General features: G+C 39.3%; 1 protein-coding gene across 3 annotated transcripts in view; it reads right to left on the bottom strand.

Annotated features, from left to right (window-relative positions):
- The window catches only part of LOC132827105 (rhomboid domain-containing protein 3-like), a 32,970-nt gene that overhangs the window by 2,473 nt on the left and 12,699 nt on the right, over positions 1-17,798 (bottom strand). Inside the window, exons 2-5 of one of the 3 annotated variants that reach the window (XM_060843588.1) lie at positions 15,697-15,832; positions 11,371-11,751; positions 7,905-8,058; positions 1,754-2,179 (exon numbers count right to left, since the gene is read on the bottom strand). In XM_060843588.1, the coding sequence (XP_060699571.1) occupies positions 1,754-2,179; positions 7,905-8,058; positions 11,371-11,751; positions 15,697-15,751 (1,016 nt within the window). In that variant the 5' untranslated portion in view covers positions 15,752-15,832. The remainder of the gene's footprint in view (positions 1-1,753; positions 2,180-7,904; positions 8,059-11,370; positions 11,752-15,696; positions 15,833-17,798) is intronic. The other 2 variants (XM_060843587.1, XM_060843589.1) reach the window with 2 other exon arrangements.

Genomic DNA, 17,798 nt, shown 5'->3' with positions numbered 1-17,798 from the left:
GCTTCCGTACCGCGGGAAAAAAAACTTGGTTATTCACCCTCATTATTTGACAAGCCTCTGTAAGGTCACCCTTCAGCCTCCAATACTCCAGGGAAGAACAGCCTCAGCTTTACACCTATCATGGGGAAGGCGCTGAAATGCTCATCAGAGAGTTTATAGCTGAACACTTCAAAAAGATCAATGTAATCAAAAAGAATCAGCTCGGTTTAATCAAAGTGAAATCATGTTTATGCAAAAGGAGAGCCTGCTTGCTATGTGCGAATTTCCAGAAGACATTTGCTAAGGTACCACATCAAATGTTATAATTGAAAGTAAAGGTTCATGGTAGGGGGTAGCATACCAGCACAGAAAGAAGATAGGCTGGCAGAAAACAGTGTACATTAATGGATCTTTCTTTGTGACATGTAATGTGACAACTAGAGTCCTATAGAAGTCTGCTGGACCTCAACTTTTTACAATTTACATCAATAATTTAGATTGGGGAGAAAAGACAGGGCAGCTAAATTTGCTGAGGACACCAAAGTAGGTAGGAAAATATACTGTGAAGATATAAGAAAGTTGCAGGTAGAAATAGATAGGTTAGGTGAGTGGATAAAAATCTGCTAGAGTATGATGAGGGAAAATATGAAGTTGTTCACTTTTAAGTTGTTCACTTTGGCAGGAAGAATAAAAAAGCACAGTATCATTTGAATTGAGAATGACTGCAGAATTCTGAAGTGCAGACAAATGTTGCGTGAGTCACTAAACTTTAGTATGTAGAGACAGCATGTAATCATTTATTGCAAGAGGACCTGACCATAAAAGGATGCTATGCTTCAGTAATATGATGCCACATCACAAGCACTGTGTACGATTTTGGTTTCCCTATATAAAGCAGGATGTAAAGTAATTGACAATGATATCCAGAATAAGTGAATTGTCTTTGAGGAGAAGTTGAACAGGTTGGGCTTATCCAATGGAGTTTAGAACAGTGAGGGTTGACTTGATTGAAGTGTATAAGATTCTGAATGGTCTTGACAAGGTAGATATGAAAAGGATGTTTTCTCTTATAGATCAGTCCTGAAATAGGGGGCAGTGTTTTAAAATAAGGGGTCAATAAAGAGCATTTTTTTTCTCTCAGAAGGTTATGTGACTTTGGAACTTTGGCAAAGAGACGGATAAATTCTTGTTAGTAGGGGAATGAAGGATTATTGGGAGTGAATGTGGAATTTGAAAAGCAAACAGATGAGTTATGATCTCATTGATTGGTGGCGTAGTGCTGAGTGGCCAAATGGCCATCTTCTACTCTTATTCCATATGTTTATATCATACTCAGTTATAAGACTGAAGTAGACCATTTGACCTCTTTAGCCTGTTCCAGAATTCAATAAGATCATGACTGATTTTCACTTTCTTACACTATCTCCATATCCTTGACAAAAATAATTGTTGAAAATGTGTTGCTGGAAAAGCGCAGCAGGTCAGGCAGCATCCAAAGAGCAGGAGAATCGACGTTTTGGGCATGAAGAAGGGCTCATGCCCGAAACGTCGATTCTCCTGCTCCTTGGATGCTGCCTGACCTGCTGCGCTTTTCCAGCAACACATTTTTAGCTCTGATCTCCAGCATCTGCAGTCCTCACTTTCTCCAACAATAATTGTTGGTAACCTAATTTGACTGCTCAGTAATCCTTCCTGAACTTGACTACTTAAAATAAAATATTCCAGTAAAATGCATAAAGTGCTTTACAAACATCTTTTATTGCCTGCTACCTACCGCAGAGAAGAGACTGAAGATTTAGGTATTTCCACTTTACGATTCTGGTCCATTCCAGATTCCCGTAAGGAGGCAATAACACCAGCATGAAGAAGATCCTCATCAGTGAGAAGACCATGTGCTGCAGCAGCATAGACATCATGTGGATTCAGGTGATAAAATCCAGAGGGATGATAGTTGGAATCTAGTTGTCTAAGATGTGCAAAATCATATGGATTATACAGTTCTGCTTGTAAGTAATTGGTATGTGAAGATCCAGTGTGAGGCTGCAAAGCAGGCAAAGTCTGGTTGGAAGTTTCTGTCCACTGAGAATCTATTTCAATATTGTAGCTGTTGCCTTCTCTCGTAGTACAATCATCAGAAGCAGCTGCTAAATGTGCTGTTGAAGATCCTTGGGCTCTGTGGAGTTCTGGCACAGAATGGAATCTGCAAATGTGAATATAAACATGGAGTGCAATATAATCTTTTTGAAAATATTCATAATGGCAAATCCAAAACTGAAATATTTAGTAATAATTTGCAGATCAAACAAAAATATGTCGAAAACAAACAGGTGAACACTGAAGCTCCCAAGAAATATGTAGTGCATATCTTTTAATTCTTAGATGCATTAGAGGACCTGAAATAATTACATGATTTATATTAACCTTGTTAGTGAACAAAGGACAAATAAAATTTACAGCCCAGGAACAGGCCGTTCGGCTCTCCAAGCCTGAGCCAATCCAAATGTACTGTCTAAACCGGTCGGTCAATTCCTAAGCATTTGTATCCCTCTGCTCCCTGCCTACTCATGCATCTGTCCAGACGCATCTTAAATGAATCTACCATGCCTGTCTCTACTACCTCTGCTGGTAATGTATTCCAAATGTCCACCACTCTCTGTATGAAGTACTTGCCGCATGTATCCCCCTTAAACTTTCCACCTCTCACCTTGAAAGCATGATCTCTCGTTATTGAATCCTTCACCCTGGGAAAAAGCTTGTCTCTATAACTCTGTCTATACCTTTCATGATTTTGTAAATCTCAACCAGGTCCCCCCTCAATCTCCTTTTTTCTAGTGAAAATAAACCTCACCTACTCAACCGCTCTTCATAGCTAGCACCTTCCATACCAGGCAACATCCTCATAAACCTTCTCTGCACCCTCTCCTAAGCGTCCACATCCCTTTGGTAATGTGGCGACCAGAACTATACACAGTATTCTAAATGCAGCCGAACCAATGTCTTGTACAATTTTAACATGACTTGCCAGCTGTTATACTCAATACCCCAACCAACGAAGGCAAGCATACTGTATGCCTTCTTGACCACTCTATTCACCTGTGCAGCAACCTTCAAGATACAATGGATCTCTCTGCCCATCAACTTTTCCTAAGGCTCTTCCATTCATTGTATAATTCGCTCTAAAATTAGACTTGCCTAAATGCATCATCTCACATTTGTCTGGATTGAAAGCCATCTGCACTTTTCTGCCCAACTCTCCAGTATATCTATATCCTCCTGTAGTCTCTGACAGTCTCTTATGCTTTCTGCTACTCCACCAATCTTTGTGGAGAATTTGAATTGATGTCCCTGGGATTAAAGGGGCACAGGCAGCACAGATATGAAATGACCAAGAGACAAAAAGCAACGTTGTGCTGAGCAGTCTTACATACTACAGATAGTTTCCCTGTAGTGCTCTCCAAGGGTCAATGTTAGGACCATTTTCTGATATATTAATGATCCATACTGTACCTGGATATCAAAGACTTATAGCATGTGAAACAACTTACGTAGAAGGAATAAGGGCACATACAATTGTAAGGATGGTGTAGGAACACAGATACAAAAACAAAACAAACACAAAACTTTAAAAAGGTAACAGGATAAATTGAGAAGGTTACTAAAATCATAAGATCCATGACTTTATAGAAGATATATAAAGCACGAAACATGGAAGTTATGCAAAAGCTTTCTAAATCAGAAGTTTAACATCAGCTGAAATATTTGGTCTAATTCTGGGCACCACATTTTAGGAAGGATGTCAAGATTTTCAGGCAGGGTGCAGAGGAGAATTGCTAGAACATGACCACGGGTGAGAGACATCAGTTATAAGGAAAGACTACTGAAACTGGGACTGTTTTCCGTCCAGCAAAGAAGATGAAGAGGAGATGCATTAAAGGTGCAAAAATTTGAAAGGTTTTGGTGGACCAAATAAGAAGAAGTTGTTTCCACTGGTAGAAGGATAAATAACTCAAAGACATGGCTTTGAGATAACTGGCAGAACAAAACAAGGGTAATTTTTGACAGGAATGTGTGAAAGGATGGCACAAAAAGACTTAATGACTTTTTAAAAAGGAATTTGTATTATATATAAACATCAAAATTTGTAGGTCAGAGCAGGGAAGCAGAATGGACTGACTGGTTTCTAAAATGCAACTACAAGCTCTCTCAATCACACAGTAGATACTTTTATGATCCTGACTAATGTAGACCACAAAGAGTCCTAGGCAATTCCATATCTACTGAATTGGGAACTCAGTTGGGATACTAGAATTGGTCTCAGCATTCTGAACTAGACAGGCAGATGAAAACAAAATGTCAGCTAAAGTTCAGCTTTTCAGTGTTAAATAATGTCCCCTATTAGGAAAGCATCAGATAAGGTAAATATATGAAGTGCCTCACAGTTGCACAGTTTCCCAATGTTCATCATTTTCAATATGACCACTTGGCTATATTTTTAAATCACTTAGGGCCAGCATTTGTTGCCTATCTCTCATACTTAATACAACTGAAAGGCTTGCAAGGCCATTTCAGAGAGCAGTTGAGACTCAATCACATGGCTGTGTGTTTGGAGTCACATGTAGGCCAGAGCAGGTGGGGATGGTAGATTCCATTCCCTATAGTACATTAGTGAGCCAGATGGGTTTTCTGACATTTAACAATGGTTTCAAGGTCATCAATAGATTTTTAATTCCAAATTTTTTTTAATCGAATTCAAATTCATCTGCCGTGGCAGGATTCAAACTCAGGTTCCAAGAAAATTAGCTGAGTTTCTGGATTAATAGTCTAATGACAATACCAGTAGGCCATCATCTCCCCATGTTTATAAAGTGACTGTCTCTGCTCCAGGAACTTTACTACTGTCTGGGGTGGGAGAAGAGCGAATGAAAAGAAGCATGAACTGCCTTGAATTCTGTTTTCGAAAACAAAATTTGATTCACATGTAGATTTTCAATTCCAAATGTAGTCTAGGTTCCTAACATCCAGAAATCCAGAGGGCAGTGGAATTTGTTTTACTGAGTCATAAATGTTGATTTATCACTTTCAGAGGTCCACATCTGTATTCAAACAATCACACTGTCACAATTAATGCTAAATGTCCAAATCCACATTAAACTGTATTCTAATGCTTTTTGAAATGATGCCATAGTTCAATCCCTCAAAGCAGTAAATCAGCTTTTGAAGTTAAAGTCTAAGTTGAAACTCCAAAGATGCTCAGAATTTCAGCCTAAAATACTGCTGAACTCAGTTCATTGATTCTCAGTTCCACGCATAATTGATTCTGCTGCTCTGTTCCAGGAATAAAGTTGGTGCCAAATATAGCATTACATAATTTACTAAATTAGGAATTTCTACCTGAAGTGCATGATCTGCATCCAGGAATAAAGCAACATCACCAGGTAGGATTATAGCCAGAACAGCCAATAATGAGCACATCAAACAAGGTGGGGTACTCTAGGCCCCCACTCAGACCACCTGTTGCACCTCATGGTGGAGATGGCCTTCCTCAGGTCCAAATTAAACACCACTGATAAATTTGTTAGCACTGTCTGCCTTCCACAGCCAAATATGTGTCCCACTGACCTTGGAGAAATATCACATGGAGCTCACCAGTGTACCTCAGGTCTTCCATAAAGTGGGCACCAAAGGGCACATTCAACACCAAAATAAAATCAATTTTATTTATTAAGTTAACTTCATTTTCAAGAACATTCAGGTGTTATTATTTCTCCTTTTCAAAACAATTTAGTCAGACTATTATTTAAGTTCAGTACACTTCAGCAGCCTTTTAGCCAGCATCACCTTAGTCGTCAATTAAGAAATGTAGAGTACCCTTGCAAACCACAGGAGAAACAGGAAGTATCTGTGTGGTTGTCCCTTCACTTCTCAGTCTTAGTCGTGATGGCTAGTGGAGTGGAACTGTGAGGTAGGGAGAGTTATGTTTCAGGTTTTTTTCAAGAGGACTCTGAATAAATGTAATTTTTTGTATTTTAATTTTATAAATGCCTAAGTTGTAAAGCCAAAACATCTACCATTATCCAGAATACTCCATTTTTAATGCAGAATTTCAAAATTTCTTCTCCTCAGCCCTCATCAAGATAAGAGCCCCTCAGCATCAAGGGACAATATGTATGAAGTACTTAATAATTCTAAAATGGCTGATGCTGACTGTCTCAAAGAATTTGGAGATACAAATCAACTCTTTATATGTGCTCAGGGAGATAAAAAGTGGTTAAAGTACATCACAATAATATACTTAACTGTTACATATATTATGAGTACAGTACTACTGTAAAATAAAGCTATTTTTATCTGTGTACTATTTAGAGAGGAGTCTTTTTAAGAAAAGCAGATAAACAGACTCTAGTTCACTACTTAATAAAGTAGTACCAAGTCACAAATCAGGGAGGCCACAATCAGCAGTTTTTAATCACGGTAGGATACCCCATCCAATGGTATAGCTGAACATTTAAATAAAGTGGTTGTTTGTGATCGTGCAATGTCAGCGTGACATGGCTTGCAATTTGTTCTCCTAATCCGATTTGTATCTTCAGCAACTAATTCTGTATAAGGTGCGTGGATTTAATTACCTACACTTGATGCTGCCAAATTGCTGTGTTTTTAGCACCACTTTTTTTTGCCAACATGTTCAATTTCAAAAGCTTTTAAATTGTTTTTCCATTTATTTGTCAACTTCTCGTTTTTTTCCAAAGAAAATCAACTCAAGTTGCATGAAAAAAATGAATGGTACAAAATTAGAACTAAAAGCAAGAGTTGCAATTATATGGCCCAATATCCATCTGTTAGATAGGTAGCAGTATTTCAGATTTAATTATGACATTGCTTTAAAGTGGCCAGTGTTAAATAGGCAAACACTGAAACCATTTCATGTGACAGAAGCCATGAATTGGCACTAGATAGATTTCTCTATATCATAACCTTTCAGGAGATGAAATATTTACATTACTTTTGGACAGCAACTTGCACACTCATGCTTTACATTTTTCACTAAGTTTTATTTGTGTTTGGGTAGCACATTTCTGTCCTTTCATTGTACTGTGCTTTTATGAACAATGAGTGCGGCTTTGGAGTAAATAGTATTATATCGTTGAAAAGAATAAAGAATAGCTGCTATAAACAAAATATACAAACCACAAATTTATTCCTAATTAAAATCGCATAGCAATTACTACATTGTATACTAGCTAAACTGCCTAGAAGACTATCACACTATAAAAAAGGCATTATAAAACATTGTGTACTGTTCTTTAACCATGCAAAGGTTCCACTGAAGATCTTCAGAGTTCATCCATCCCAACACAGATGATTTTTTTTTAAGTGAGGTAGATAGATGATTTGAGCCAAAAGGCAATAGGATTGCTGCAGTTGGCATCCGCTCAAAATCATTGTGTAATTCAAAGGAAGAACAAGATCGAGGTTAAATTGTCTCATCTTACACAACTCAAAACTGAAAGGCCAAGAACATCCATAGATCTACCCTCTAAAAAGTAGCTAATACTCCAAAATTATTGCAGGCAAGATTAGTGTGGGGATAAAACTGTGCCAAATGGCTCCCAATCATTCAATCTATAAAGAACCACCAGATGTTTTCCAAGGGAGCATTGTGAAAGAAAGCCACATTATAGACCTGCCTGCTGAAAAGCATTAGCAGAACTCTGATAGCAGAGTGAATTTCCCTCTATAAATGTTAGAAAGTATAGTGTGTTGTAAACTAAATACTTGTCAAAACAGACTGCATTAACATATGGCAATTCTAATAAAAATCAAACTATGAAATAGGGAACAGAAATTTGTACATAACATTTACAACATTTCTACTGTATATTGTATGTTGACAGAAAGTCCTAAACTTAAAATGTTCTGCTCACCTCTCAGTGTTACTAACAGGAAGATGATATTTTGCTGGAGAGAAGATAAATGGAATCCAGGAGTTACGTTGCAGGAACTTACAGATAGCCAGCCTTTCAATAGAATCTATCAATGAGTTTGACAACTCCAGGCAAAATAAAAATCTAAAGCTATCTGAATAAGAATATTGTCAAGGATATTCAAATCAGTTGGACCAAATGTAGGTATGGCAGATTTCAACCATTCAACTTACAGTTTTGTTTTTGCATGAATGTACTTTACATGTCACGAGAATGACTGCACTCAAAGGATTAAAAAAAACTCCTTGAGTGTACAGCCAGAATAAAAACATTCTTTATCAATACCCAAAATTAAAGAAAAATGCATTTTAGAGCAGTAAAAATGTATGTAACAATTAATCTGATAACATGTTTTATCCCAGAAGTTAATCACATTTCACAGAATTGTTGCAACATAGGAGAGCATCATCCAGTCCTTTGCCTGTGCTGGCTCTCTGAAATGAGCAATGCACCCAATGTCATTTCCTCCACTTCTTCCTGCAAACCTCCACGTTCTTCCTTTTTAGTTAATAATCCAATTCTTTTTTGATTGCTTTGATTGAACCTACCTCTACCACACGCTTAAGCAGCGCATTCCAGGGTATAATCACTGACAGTGTAAGTTTCCCCCTTCAACTCCATTGTTTCTTTTGCTAATTAATTTATATATATGACTTCTTGTTCTTTATCATCTTATTGATGGGAACAGTTTTTTCTTATTTACACTGTCTAGATCCCACTGCCTCTAAACATTGTCTGAAAATCCATACCTGCTGCACTATATTGCAACTATAGGCATTTTTCAAACACAGTTGCCAATGTGTTTTAGCAGTTTATGTATTTATGGAAAGATCAAAATGTTCTCTTTACTTCAATGAAAAAAAATTGTCTCACATTTTAAAGTAATAGAAGAATTAAATAGCCAAATCAAATCTCAGGTTGTCTTACTAAAGTGTAGCAGTAATATCTAACACAAAAAGATTATGATCAACTTTTTGAGAAGATTTGTAGCTCAGGTTGAGGTTCTGGATGTAAGTTTGCTCACTGAGCTGGAAGATTTGTTTTCAGACGTTTCGCTAGGTGAGCGGCTGGTGTTTTGTCCCGCTTACTATTTATATGTTGAAGTTTCCTTGGGTTAGTGATGCCATTTCCTGTATTGGTGATGTCATTTGGACTCCATTTCCACCCTCTGAGAAAGAGAACAGGAAATAATTCAGATCCCATCTATCACCCTCTTGAGAAAAAGAACAGGAAGTGACATCACTACATAGGAAGCGACACCAACACAAAAAATGACACCACCAACCCAAGGAAGCCTAAACACATAAATAGAAAGCAGGAATAACACCAATGCTTCACCAAAGGCTCTCTGATTATGTTACCTGGTATGATGACGAAATGTCTGAAAAGAATCTTGTAGCTCAGCAAGCAAACTAACATCCTTTGTGATGAACATATATGAAGACACTGGTTTAACCTCAGCTGGAGTATTATGTACAATTCTGGGGACTATATCATAGGAAGGATATGAACACATTGTAAACAATGAAGAAGAGGGTTACAAGAATGGTTACCGGGTTGAGAAACTTCAGTTATAAGGAAAGACTGGAGGAGTTGGTCCTGTTTTTATCTTGAACTGAAGGAGGCTGAGGAACTTTGGCAGAAGTTTTCAAAATCATAAGCGGTCTGGGTCTGGATAGAGTAGACAGAGGCAAACTGCTCCTGCTTCTAAATGAATTGAGAACCAGAGAGTTCAGATTTTTCAAAAAAAAAGCAGATGCAAGTGGGAAAAACCTCTTTCGCACAGTAAGTAGTTAGGATATGGAATGCATTGCATGGACGTATGGTGGAAGCAGGTTCAGCTGTAGATTTCAAGATTATTTCTATTTAAGTAACGTGTAAGGCTACAGAGGACATACAGGAGATTGGCAATAGGTTAAAATGTTTTGAGAGCCACTGCCGATACATAGGCTGATTTCCTTCAGCGCTGTAACAATTATGTGATTCTGGTCACACAGGTGTTGACATAACATGTTAAAATGGTTGAGACTTAAATGGGATCTTCTGGCTAAGAGTTAGAGACACTACCACTGTGCCACTTTCTTCTCTACCCAGACGTGCAATTATGCACAACTGAGCAAGCTTCCCACCTTCACAAGGGGGATTACAACGGGATCTTGATCAGATGGGTCAACGGGCTGAGAAATGACAGATGGAGTTAATTTAGATAAACGTGAGGTGCTGCATTTTGGGAAAGCAAATCTTAGCAGGACTTATACACTTAGCGGGAAGGTCCTAGGGAGTGTTGCTGTACAAAGAGACCTTGGAATACCTCCTTGAAAAGGAGTTGCAGGTAGATAGGATAGTGAAGGCAACATTTGGTATGCTTTCCTTTATTAGTCAGAGTACTGATTACAGGATTTGGGAGGTTATGTTGTGGCTGTACAGGACATTAGTTAGGCCACTGTTGGAATATTGTGTGCAATTCTGGTCTCCTTCCTATATGAAAGATTTGCGAAACTTGAAAGGATTCAGAAAAGATTTTCAAGGATGTTGCCAGGGTGGAGGATTTGAACTATAGGGAGAGGGTGAATAAGCGAGGGCTGTTTTCCCTGGAATGTTGGAGGCTGAGGTTTATAAAATCATGAGGGGCATGGATAGGATAAATAGACAAAGTCTTTTCCCTGGAGTGGGGGAGTCCAGAACTAGAGGGCATAGGTTTAGGGTGAAATGGGAAACATATATAAGAGACCTAAGGGGCAAAGTTTTCACGCAGAGGGAGGTACGTGTATGGCCTGAGCTGCCAGAGGAAGTGGTGGAGGCTAATACAATTGCAACTTTAAAAGGCATCTGGATGGGTATATGAATAGGAAGGGTTTGGAGGGATATGGGCCGGATGCTGGCACGTGGGACTAGATTGGGTTGGGATATCTGGTTGGCATGGACAAGTTGGACCTAAGGGTCTGCTTCCATGCTGTATATCTCTATGACTATGACTTTTCCTTTGGTTTCTATTTAAACTAGCAACCACCACCAGTAAAATATCTGTGAAATTTACAATCAAAGCCAATTATTAGCAATGCAAGCCATCAAAGGTGAAGTAGGTAGGGATAGAGAGAAGGGACTAAATTGAAATGGAGTTGGAGGGGCAAATAAAGCAATGTATACCCCATGGTGCCCACCTCTCTCTGAAGGCATCAATAGTATTAGTGCCATCACATGCTCCTTCTCCAAGGACATCTGGGCATGAACGTAACCGAGGAAGGAGGCTGACAGTCAGCAGAAATCCTTTAAATTATTGAATAACAACTGTTGCAACCAGTTTGAAAATTCTGATTGGGAATTTAATTTACAACATAGTGGATTACACACCTGCAAAGTTACTCAGAGTTTTAACCTATTCTCCTGCAACTATCAGAAAGGATACAGGTCAGCCCAACAATAATTCCACAGATATGGAGAAAGACAGATGAACCTGGAATAATAAGGTAGGCAACAGGGAGGAATATCCAAGGTACTGCTGCAATTCTGATGGTCCTTTTCATTCCAGAATTACAACAACTTAGTGTCACCATAGCAAACTGAACAGTTGTAAAACCACACACTGGTGTTTCATAAAGACTTAGTAATTTGCCCAAAAGAAGATAAAACAATGCAGAAAAAACAGCAAAAAGGATGGAGAGGTAGAAGTATCGAATAGTGCCCAACTGTTGCTCCAGGCGGCTGCTCAAGACAACTAACAATGCAACATTGATGAGCAAGGCAAAGACATTGTCATGGGAAAAACAGTAGCTCAGTAACCGGTACACTGTTGGAATAAAACAGGAGGTAGTTAATTTATGGTTACTGACGGTGTAGCACATTTTTAAGATATACATACAATCAATAATTGTAGAACAACTCACACAACTTATCTGCAGTTGTGTCCGGAAAATTGTGATTGTCCAGCAAATGCTGCACAATAGTTAATAAGGTTTGACAGCCAACATACTATAATAACTCTTTCTTCAGGAAAACTGTAATTAATAATATACTTTGCTTTAATTTTGGCTTCTCCAGTGGGACAAGCAGTGCTGTCAGACATAAACAAGTTCAGTATTTCATAGAATCCCTACAGTGTGGAAGCAGGCCATTCGATCCATCAAGTCCACAACAAACCTCTGAAGAGCATCCCACCCAGACCCACACCTTACCATATCCCTGTAACCTTCATTTACCATGGCTAATCCACTTAGCCTGCACATCATGGACGCTATGGGTAATTTAGCATGGACAATCCACCCAACCTGCACATCTTTGCACTATGGGAGGTAACCAGAGCACCTCAAGGGAACCCACACAGACATAAGGAGAATGTGCAAACTCCACACAACCAGTTGCCTTAGGGTGCAATCAAACACAGGTCCTTAGTGCTATGAGAGTAGTAGTGCTAACCACTGTCACTATTTTGTCTATGCTTAACCTGCAAAGCAGGAGTGGGTGAAACACAAAAGGCTTCACATTCCTGGACCTGAAAAGTATAAAATCAGCTTGAAATCCCATCACTATTTAGTGGCATCCAGAGACTTCCTCTGGAAGAACATGAACTTGTGGATAAAGGCAAGATCAGGAGCAACTATGGTGACTCCAAAATAAAAAATATACTAACATCATTAGGATTAAACAAGCACAACACTTGGAAGAAAATTTAGATAGGCGAAAGTGAGGACTGCAGATGCTGGAAACCAGAGTTTAGATTAGAGTGATGCTGAAAAGCACAGCATGTCAGGAAGCATCCGAGAGCAGGAAAATCGATGTTTCGGGCAAAAGGCCTTCATTAGGAATGGGGGGCCATCGACGTTTTGGGCAAAAGGCCTTCACCAGGAATTGTGGCCATTGACGTTTCAGGCAAAAGGCCTTCATTAGGAATGGGGGCCAAAAGGCACTGACTGCTTTACAGGGGTGGCCTGTCAAGCCCCATCAAGCATCCATACTTCAAGTGAGCATTGTCAAATGGATATCGGGACTAGGAGCACTAGGCAAATTTTGCCTCACTAACCCAGGAATGAGCTGGAATTTCAAAGCAGAATTCAGATGAATTCTGGGTCCTAACCTCAGATGCATCATTCCCAAACAACTATTTTTCAATGCAAAGGCCTAATTGAACAGGAGATGAGAGTAACAGAACACTTTGAGAGTCAGAAGCTACCTGTCTAATATTGGGAGCTGCTGGTATCTTGTTGATTAGAGTAAGCATTGAGTATTGGAGTTGGGAGGTCATGTTGCAGCTGTATAGGACATTGGTTAGGCCACTTTTGGGATATTGTGTGCAATTCTAGTTCCCTCCTATAGAAGGATGTTTTGAAACTTGAAGGATTCAGAAAAGAATTACAAGGATATTGCCCGGGTTGGAAGATTTGACATGTATGGAGAAGTTAAACAGGCTGGGGCTGTTTTCCCTGGAGCATCGGAGGCTGAGAGGTGACCTTGTAGAGGTTTATAAAATCATGATGGGCATACATAAGGCAAAAATTATCTTTTCCCTAGGGTGGAGGTGTCCAGAAGTAGAGGGCATAGGTTTAGGGTGAGAGTAGCAAGGTTTAAAAGGGATCTAAGGGGCAACTTTTTCACTTAGAAGGTGGTGCATATATGGAATAAGCTGCCATAGGAGGTGGTGGAAGCTGGTACGATTACAACATTTAAAAGATATCTGGATGGGTATATGAATAGGAAGGGTTTAAAGGGATATGCGCCTAGTGCTGGCAAATGGTACTAGATTAATTTAGGATATCTGGTTGGTGTGGACGAGTTGGAATGAGTGATCTGTTTCCATGCTGAACTCTAAGCAGTTCAGAAATCAAGAATTCAAACACAGCAGAAAGAATGGAAAGATTCTTGGTAGTGTAGATGAGCAGAGAGATCTCGGTGGCCAAGTAGATTAGATTAGATTCCCTACAGTGTGGAAACTGGCCCTTCGGCCCAACAAGTCCACACCAACCCTCCGAAGAGTAACCCACCCAGACCCATTTCCCTCTGACTAATGCACTAACACTATGGGCAATTTAACATAGCCAATCCACCTGTCCTGTACATCATTAGACTGCAGGAGGATACCAGAGCACCTGGAGGAAACCCAAGCATACACAGGGAGAATGTGCAAACTCCACACAGTCTCCCCAGGCTGGAATCGAACCTGGGACCCTGGTGCTGTGAGGCAGCAATGCTAACTACTGAGCCACCGTACATAGATCCTTGAAAGTTGCCACCCAGGTTGATAGGGTTGCTACGAAGGTGTACGGTCTGTTAGCTTTTATTAGTACAGGGATTGAGTTTCAGAGCCAAGAGGTCATGCTGCAGCTGTACAAAACTCTGGTGTGGCCGCACTTAGAGTATTGCGCACAGTTCTGGCCACCACATTATAGGAAGGATATGGAGGCTTTGGAGAGGGTTCAGAAGAGATTTACTAGGATCTTGCCTGGTATGGAGGGAAGGTCTTACGAGGAAAAGCTGAGGGACTTGAGCTCTTTTCGTTAGAGAGGAGGAGGTTGAGAGGTGACTTAATTGAGACATATCAGATAATCAGAGAGTTAGATAGGATGAACAGTGAGAGCCTTTTTCCTTGGATGGTGATGGCTAGCACGAGGGGATATAGCTTTAAATTGAGGGGTGATAGATATAGGACAGATGTCAGGAGGTAGTTTCTTTACTCAGTAGTAGTGGTGTAATGCACTGCCTGCAACAATAGTAGACTCACCAACTTTAAGGGCATTTAAATGGTCATTGGATAGGCATATGGATGAGAATGGAACAGTGTAGGTTGGACGAGCTTTAGATTGGTTTCACAGGCAGCACAACATTGAGGGTCGAGGGCCTGTATTGCACTATAAAGTTTTATATTCTAAGCAGGGCACATACATATTTGTTTGCTTTGATATTTATTCAAATATGTGGGGCCACTGTGTTAAAATGTTTGGAACAGGAGTTGGCCTTTCAGCCTATGAACCTGCTTTGCAATAGCAATGGAATAATTTGTACTTCAACTTCATTCACCTGCCAAAGCTCCATATCATTTGCCTAACAATAATCTCATTTTGTGCAGCGACCCACTCCTTCCTAACAGAGTCAGAGTCTCTTTCTGGAGAGAAAATAAGCCCTAATTAAGGTCTGAGGAATGGAGGAAGTGTGGGTTCATATTTACGCTGAAGATCCCTTGGTTGGTGGAATGGCCTATATCTCTCTGTGACATACTCACCTTTCTCTACCATATTCTTCAGCCATGGAAACATCTTATATAAGAAGTTCAAAGAACTTTTAACTTTATTCCTTTATTTTTGTCATTTATATTAAGGACTTTAATGTTAATTATTGTCTTATTTCTTTATTTTTCCACTTATTCTACAAAGGTAATGCTTAACTTTTTAAATTTTCATTTCTTTTACTACCTGTACTTAAAGTTTTTTGTATCGAGGTACCTTTGTATCTAAGATAGTGCCATGTGGTGTGACATTATACACTTTTCACAAGACAATAAAATTTAAATCTAAGTCTAATCCTGCCAAAACGTTAATGCTTCCCTTCCATCAATACTATTCTATCATTATCATTTAAGCTTACTTTGGGCTTTACTCAATATTTCATGCTTTTTGCCTTGCATTAAGTAATTTTGTTCTTCTGGCTTTACACAGGTCTACATAGCTTTAGAGATTACCAAAGCAGATTCTGAATGGTCACTGAACTGGAAGCATTGAGTCTGCTTTTTCTCCAGAGATACTACCAGATCTGCTGAGTTTTTTCCAGCAATTTCTGTTTTTGTTTCTGATTTCCAGCATCCGTAGTTCTTTGGTTATTTTCAGCTTTAGGGGTTTACTTCTACCTCTTCTGACTTCATGCAGTGTGTTTGCCAGTCTTCTCTAGATTAAGGAGACGAGATACAAATTGTCACTTGGTAATACAGAATTGAATATTTATGAAAAGAAAAACTGGTTGTCAAACCTTTTTCTTATACTCAAGGCCATGCTTCTGGATACTTTAACAATGTCCATTTGCTTGTCAGGAATGGGTTCATGTGCATGTTGCTTTGCACCTTATTTGAATTATCTGTGACCATGAGGAGCCTATAGTTATGGGACATCCAATATACTTAAAGGAGATAGACAGATATTAAATTAGAAACAAAAACAGAAGTTGTTGGGAAAGATCAGATCACTGGACCCAAAATGTTAACACTGATTTCCCTTCACAGATGCTGCCAGACCTACTGAGCTTTTCCAGCAACTTGTTTTTGTTTCTGATTTATAGCATCCACAGTTTTTTAAGATATTAAATTAGTAATGGGTTCAAGGGGTATTGAGAGTGGGCAGGAAAGTGGAGTTGAGACCGAGATACGATCAGTCATGGTCATAGCAAATGGCAGAATAGGTTCAAGAAGTGGGCGGGCCTCCTCCTAGTTCTAATGTTCTCCATTGCTTTCTCCGTGGCAAATATCTCATTCAATTATTGCCTACTTGTCAACTTTCCACAACACGTTTCTCCTATGGTATCAACAGTTCCAGTCATTTTAAACTTGGCATTCTTATGTTTATTGTGTTGAGTGCAAGGCAGAAAGCTTCAGCGACATCTCTCTCTTTTCAGCAATACTGATTGATGATTGCTTAGCTGAACATCTCCAGTCAGTTCAAAAGCATGACCCAGAGCACTCTGTCATTTGCTCTTTTGTGATTTGATCACTACGGCCATCCACCCTCTCAAACATTTGAGCTATTGTTCTTTCCTTCCCATCCCCCTTTCCATGCTAATCATTGAGAAATTGTTAGAAATGCACAATCTGGTGAAAAGTCATTAACCTAAAACAGAATGTCAATTTCTCTTTCCACAGGTATGATTTGGAGGTCCTGCTGTTGGACTGGGATGTACAAAGTTAAAAAAAATCGCACAACACCAGGTTATAGTCCAACAGGTTTATTTGGAAACACTAGCTTTCGAAGCGGTGCTTCTTCACCAGCACTCCGAGCGTTAATGCTTCCAAATAAACCTGTTGGACTATAACCTGGTGCTGTGCTTTTTTAAACTTTCCACAGATAGTGTGTGATCTACTGGGTCTTTGCCAACATTCAGATCTGGAGACGCCGGTATTGGACTAGGGTGTACAAAGTTAAAAATCACACCACACCAGGTTATAGTCCAACGTTTATTGAGAGTGGGCAGGAAAGGTTTATTTGGAAGCACTAGCTTTCGGAGTGCTGCTCCTTCATCAGGGGATTGTGGATAAAAGATTGTAAGACACAGAATTTATAGCAAAAGTCTACAGTGCGATGTAACTGAAATCATATATTGAAAAAGACCTGGATTGGTTAAGTCTCTCATCTTTTAGAATGACCATGTTGGTTTCAGTTCTTTCATATGTAAATCGCAAAACTTTTTTTAAAGGTTACATTCTCCAGTGCACTTTAAACAATTGGTGTCATGTCGGCCCAGATAAGATATTAAAGGTGTTAACTCCCTGTGAGGCTGTCTGTGCCACAATGATCAGACTGATTCTAATCTAAAAAATGGATATACAGAATCTTACATGGATTCATGCAGTTTTTCAGCAAAGTAAAATGTAATTCTGCAAGTACAAATCCACCCACAAACTTATATGTGTGTGTGTGTGTGTGTGTGTGTTTGTGGGGGGGGGGGGTGTGTTTATGAGTGTCTGTTAGAGGGTATGTGTATGTGTGTGAGTTAAAGGGGTTTAAGTCTGACAGATGAGTGACTTAACAAACAATCCAGGTCTTTTTCAATATGCAATTTCAGTTACATCACACTGAAAAATTTTGCTATAAATTCTGCGTCTTACGATCTTGTTCTCCCCAATCACCCGCTAAAGGAGCAGCG

Source organism: Hemiscyllium ocellatum, chromosome 24, assembly GCF_020745735.1.
Source record: "Hemiscyllium ocellatum isolate sHemOce1 chromosome 24, sHemOce1.pat.X.cur, whole genome shotgun sequence".
Taxonomy (NCBI): Eukaryota; Metazoa; Chordata; class Chondrichthyes; order Orectolobiformes; family Hemiscylliidae; genus Hemiscyllium; species Hemiscyllium ocellatum.
Note: the sequence above shows the minus strand (reverse complement) of the source record. Positions and strands in the feature narration are given on the sequence as shown.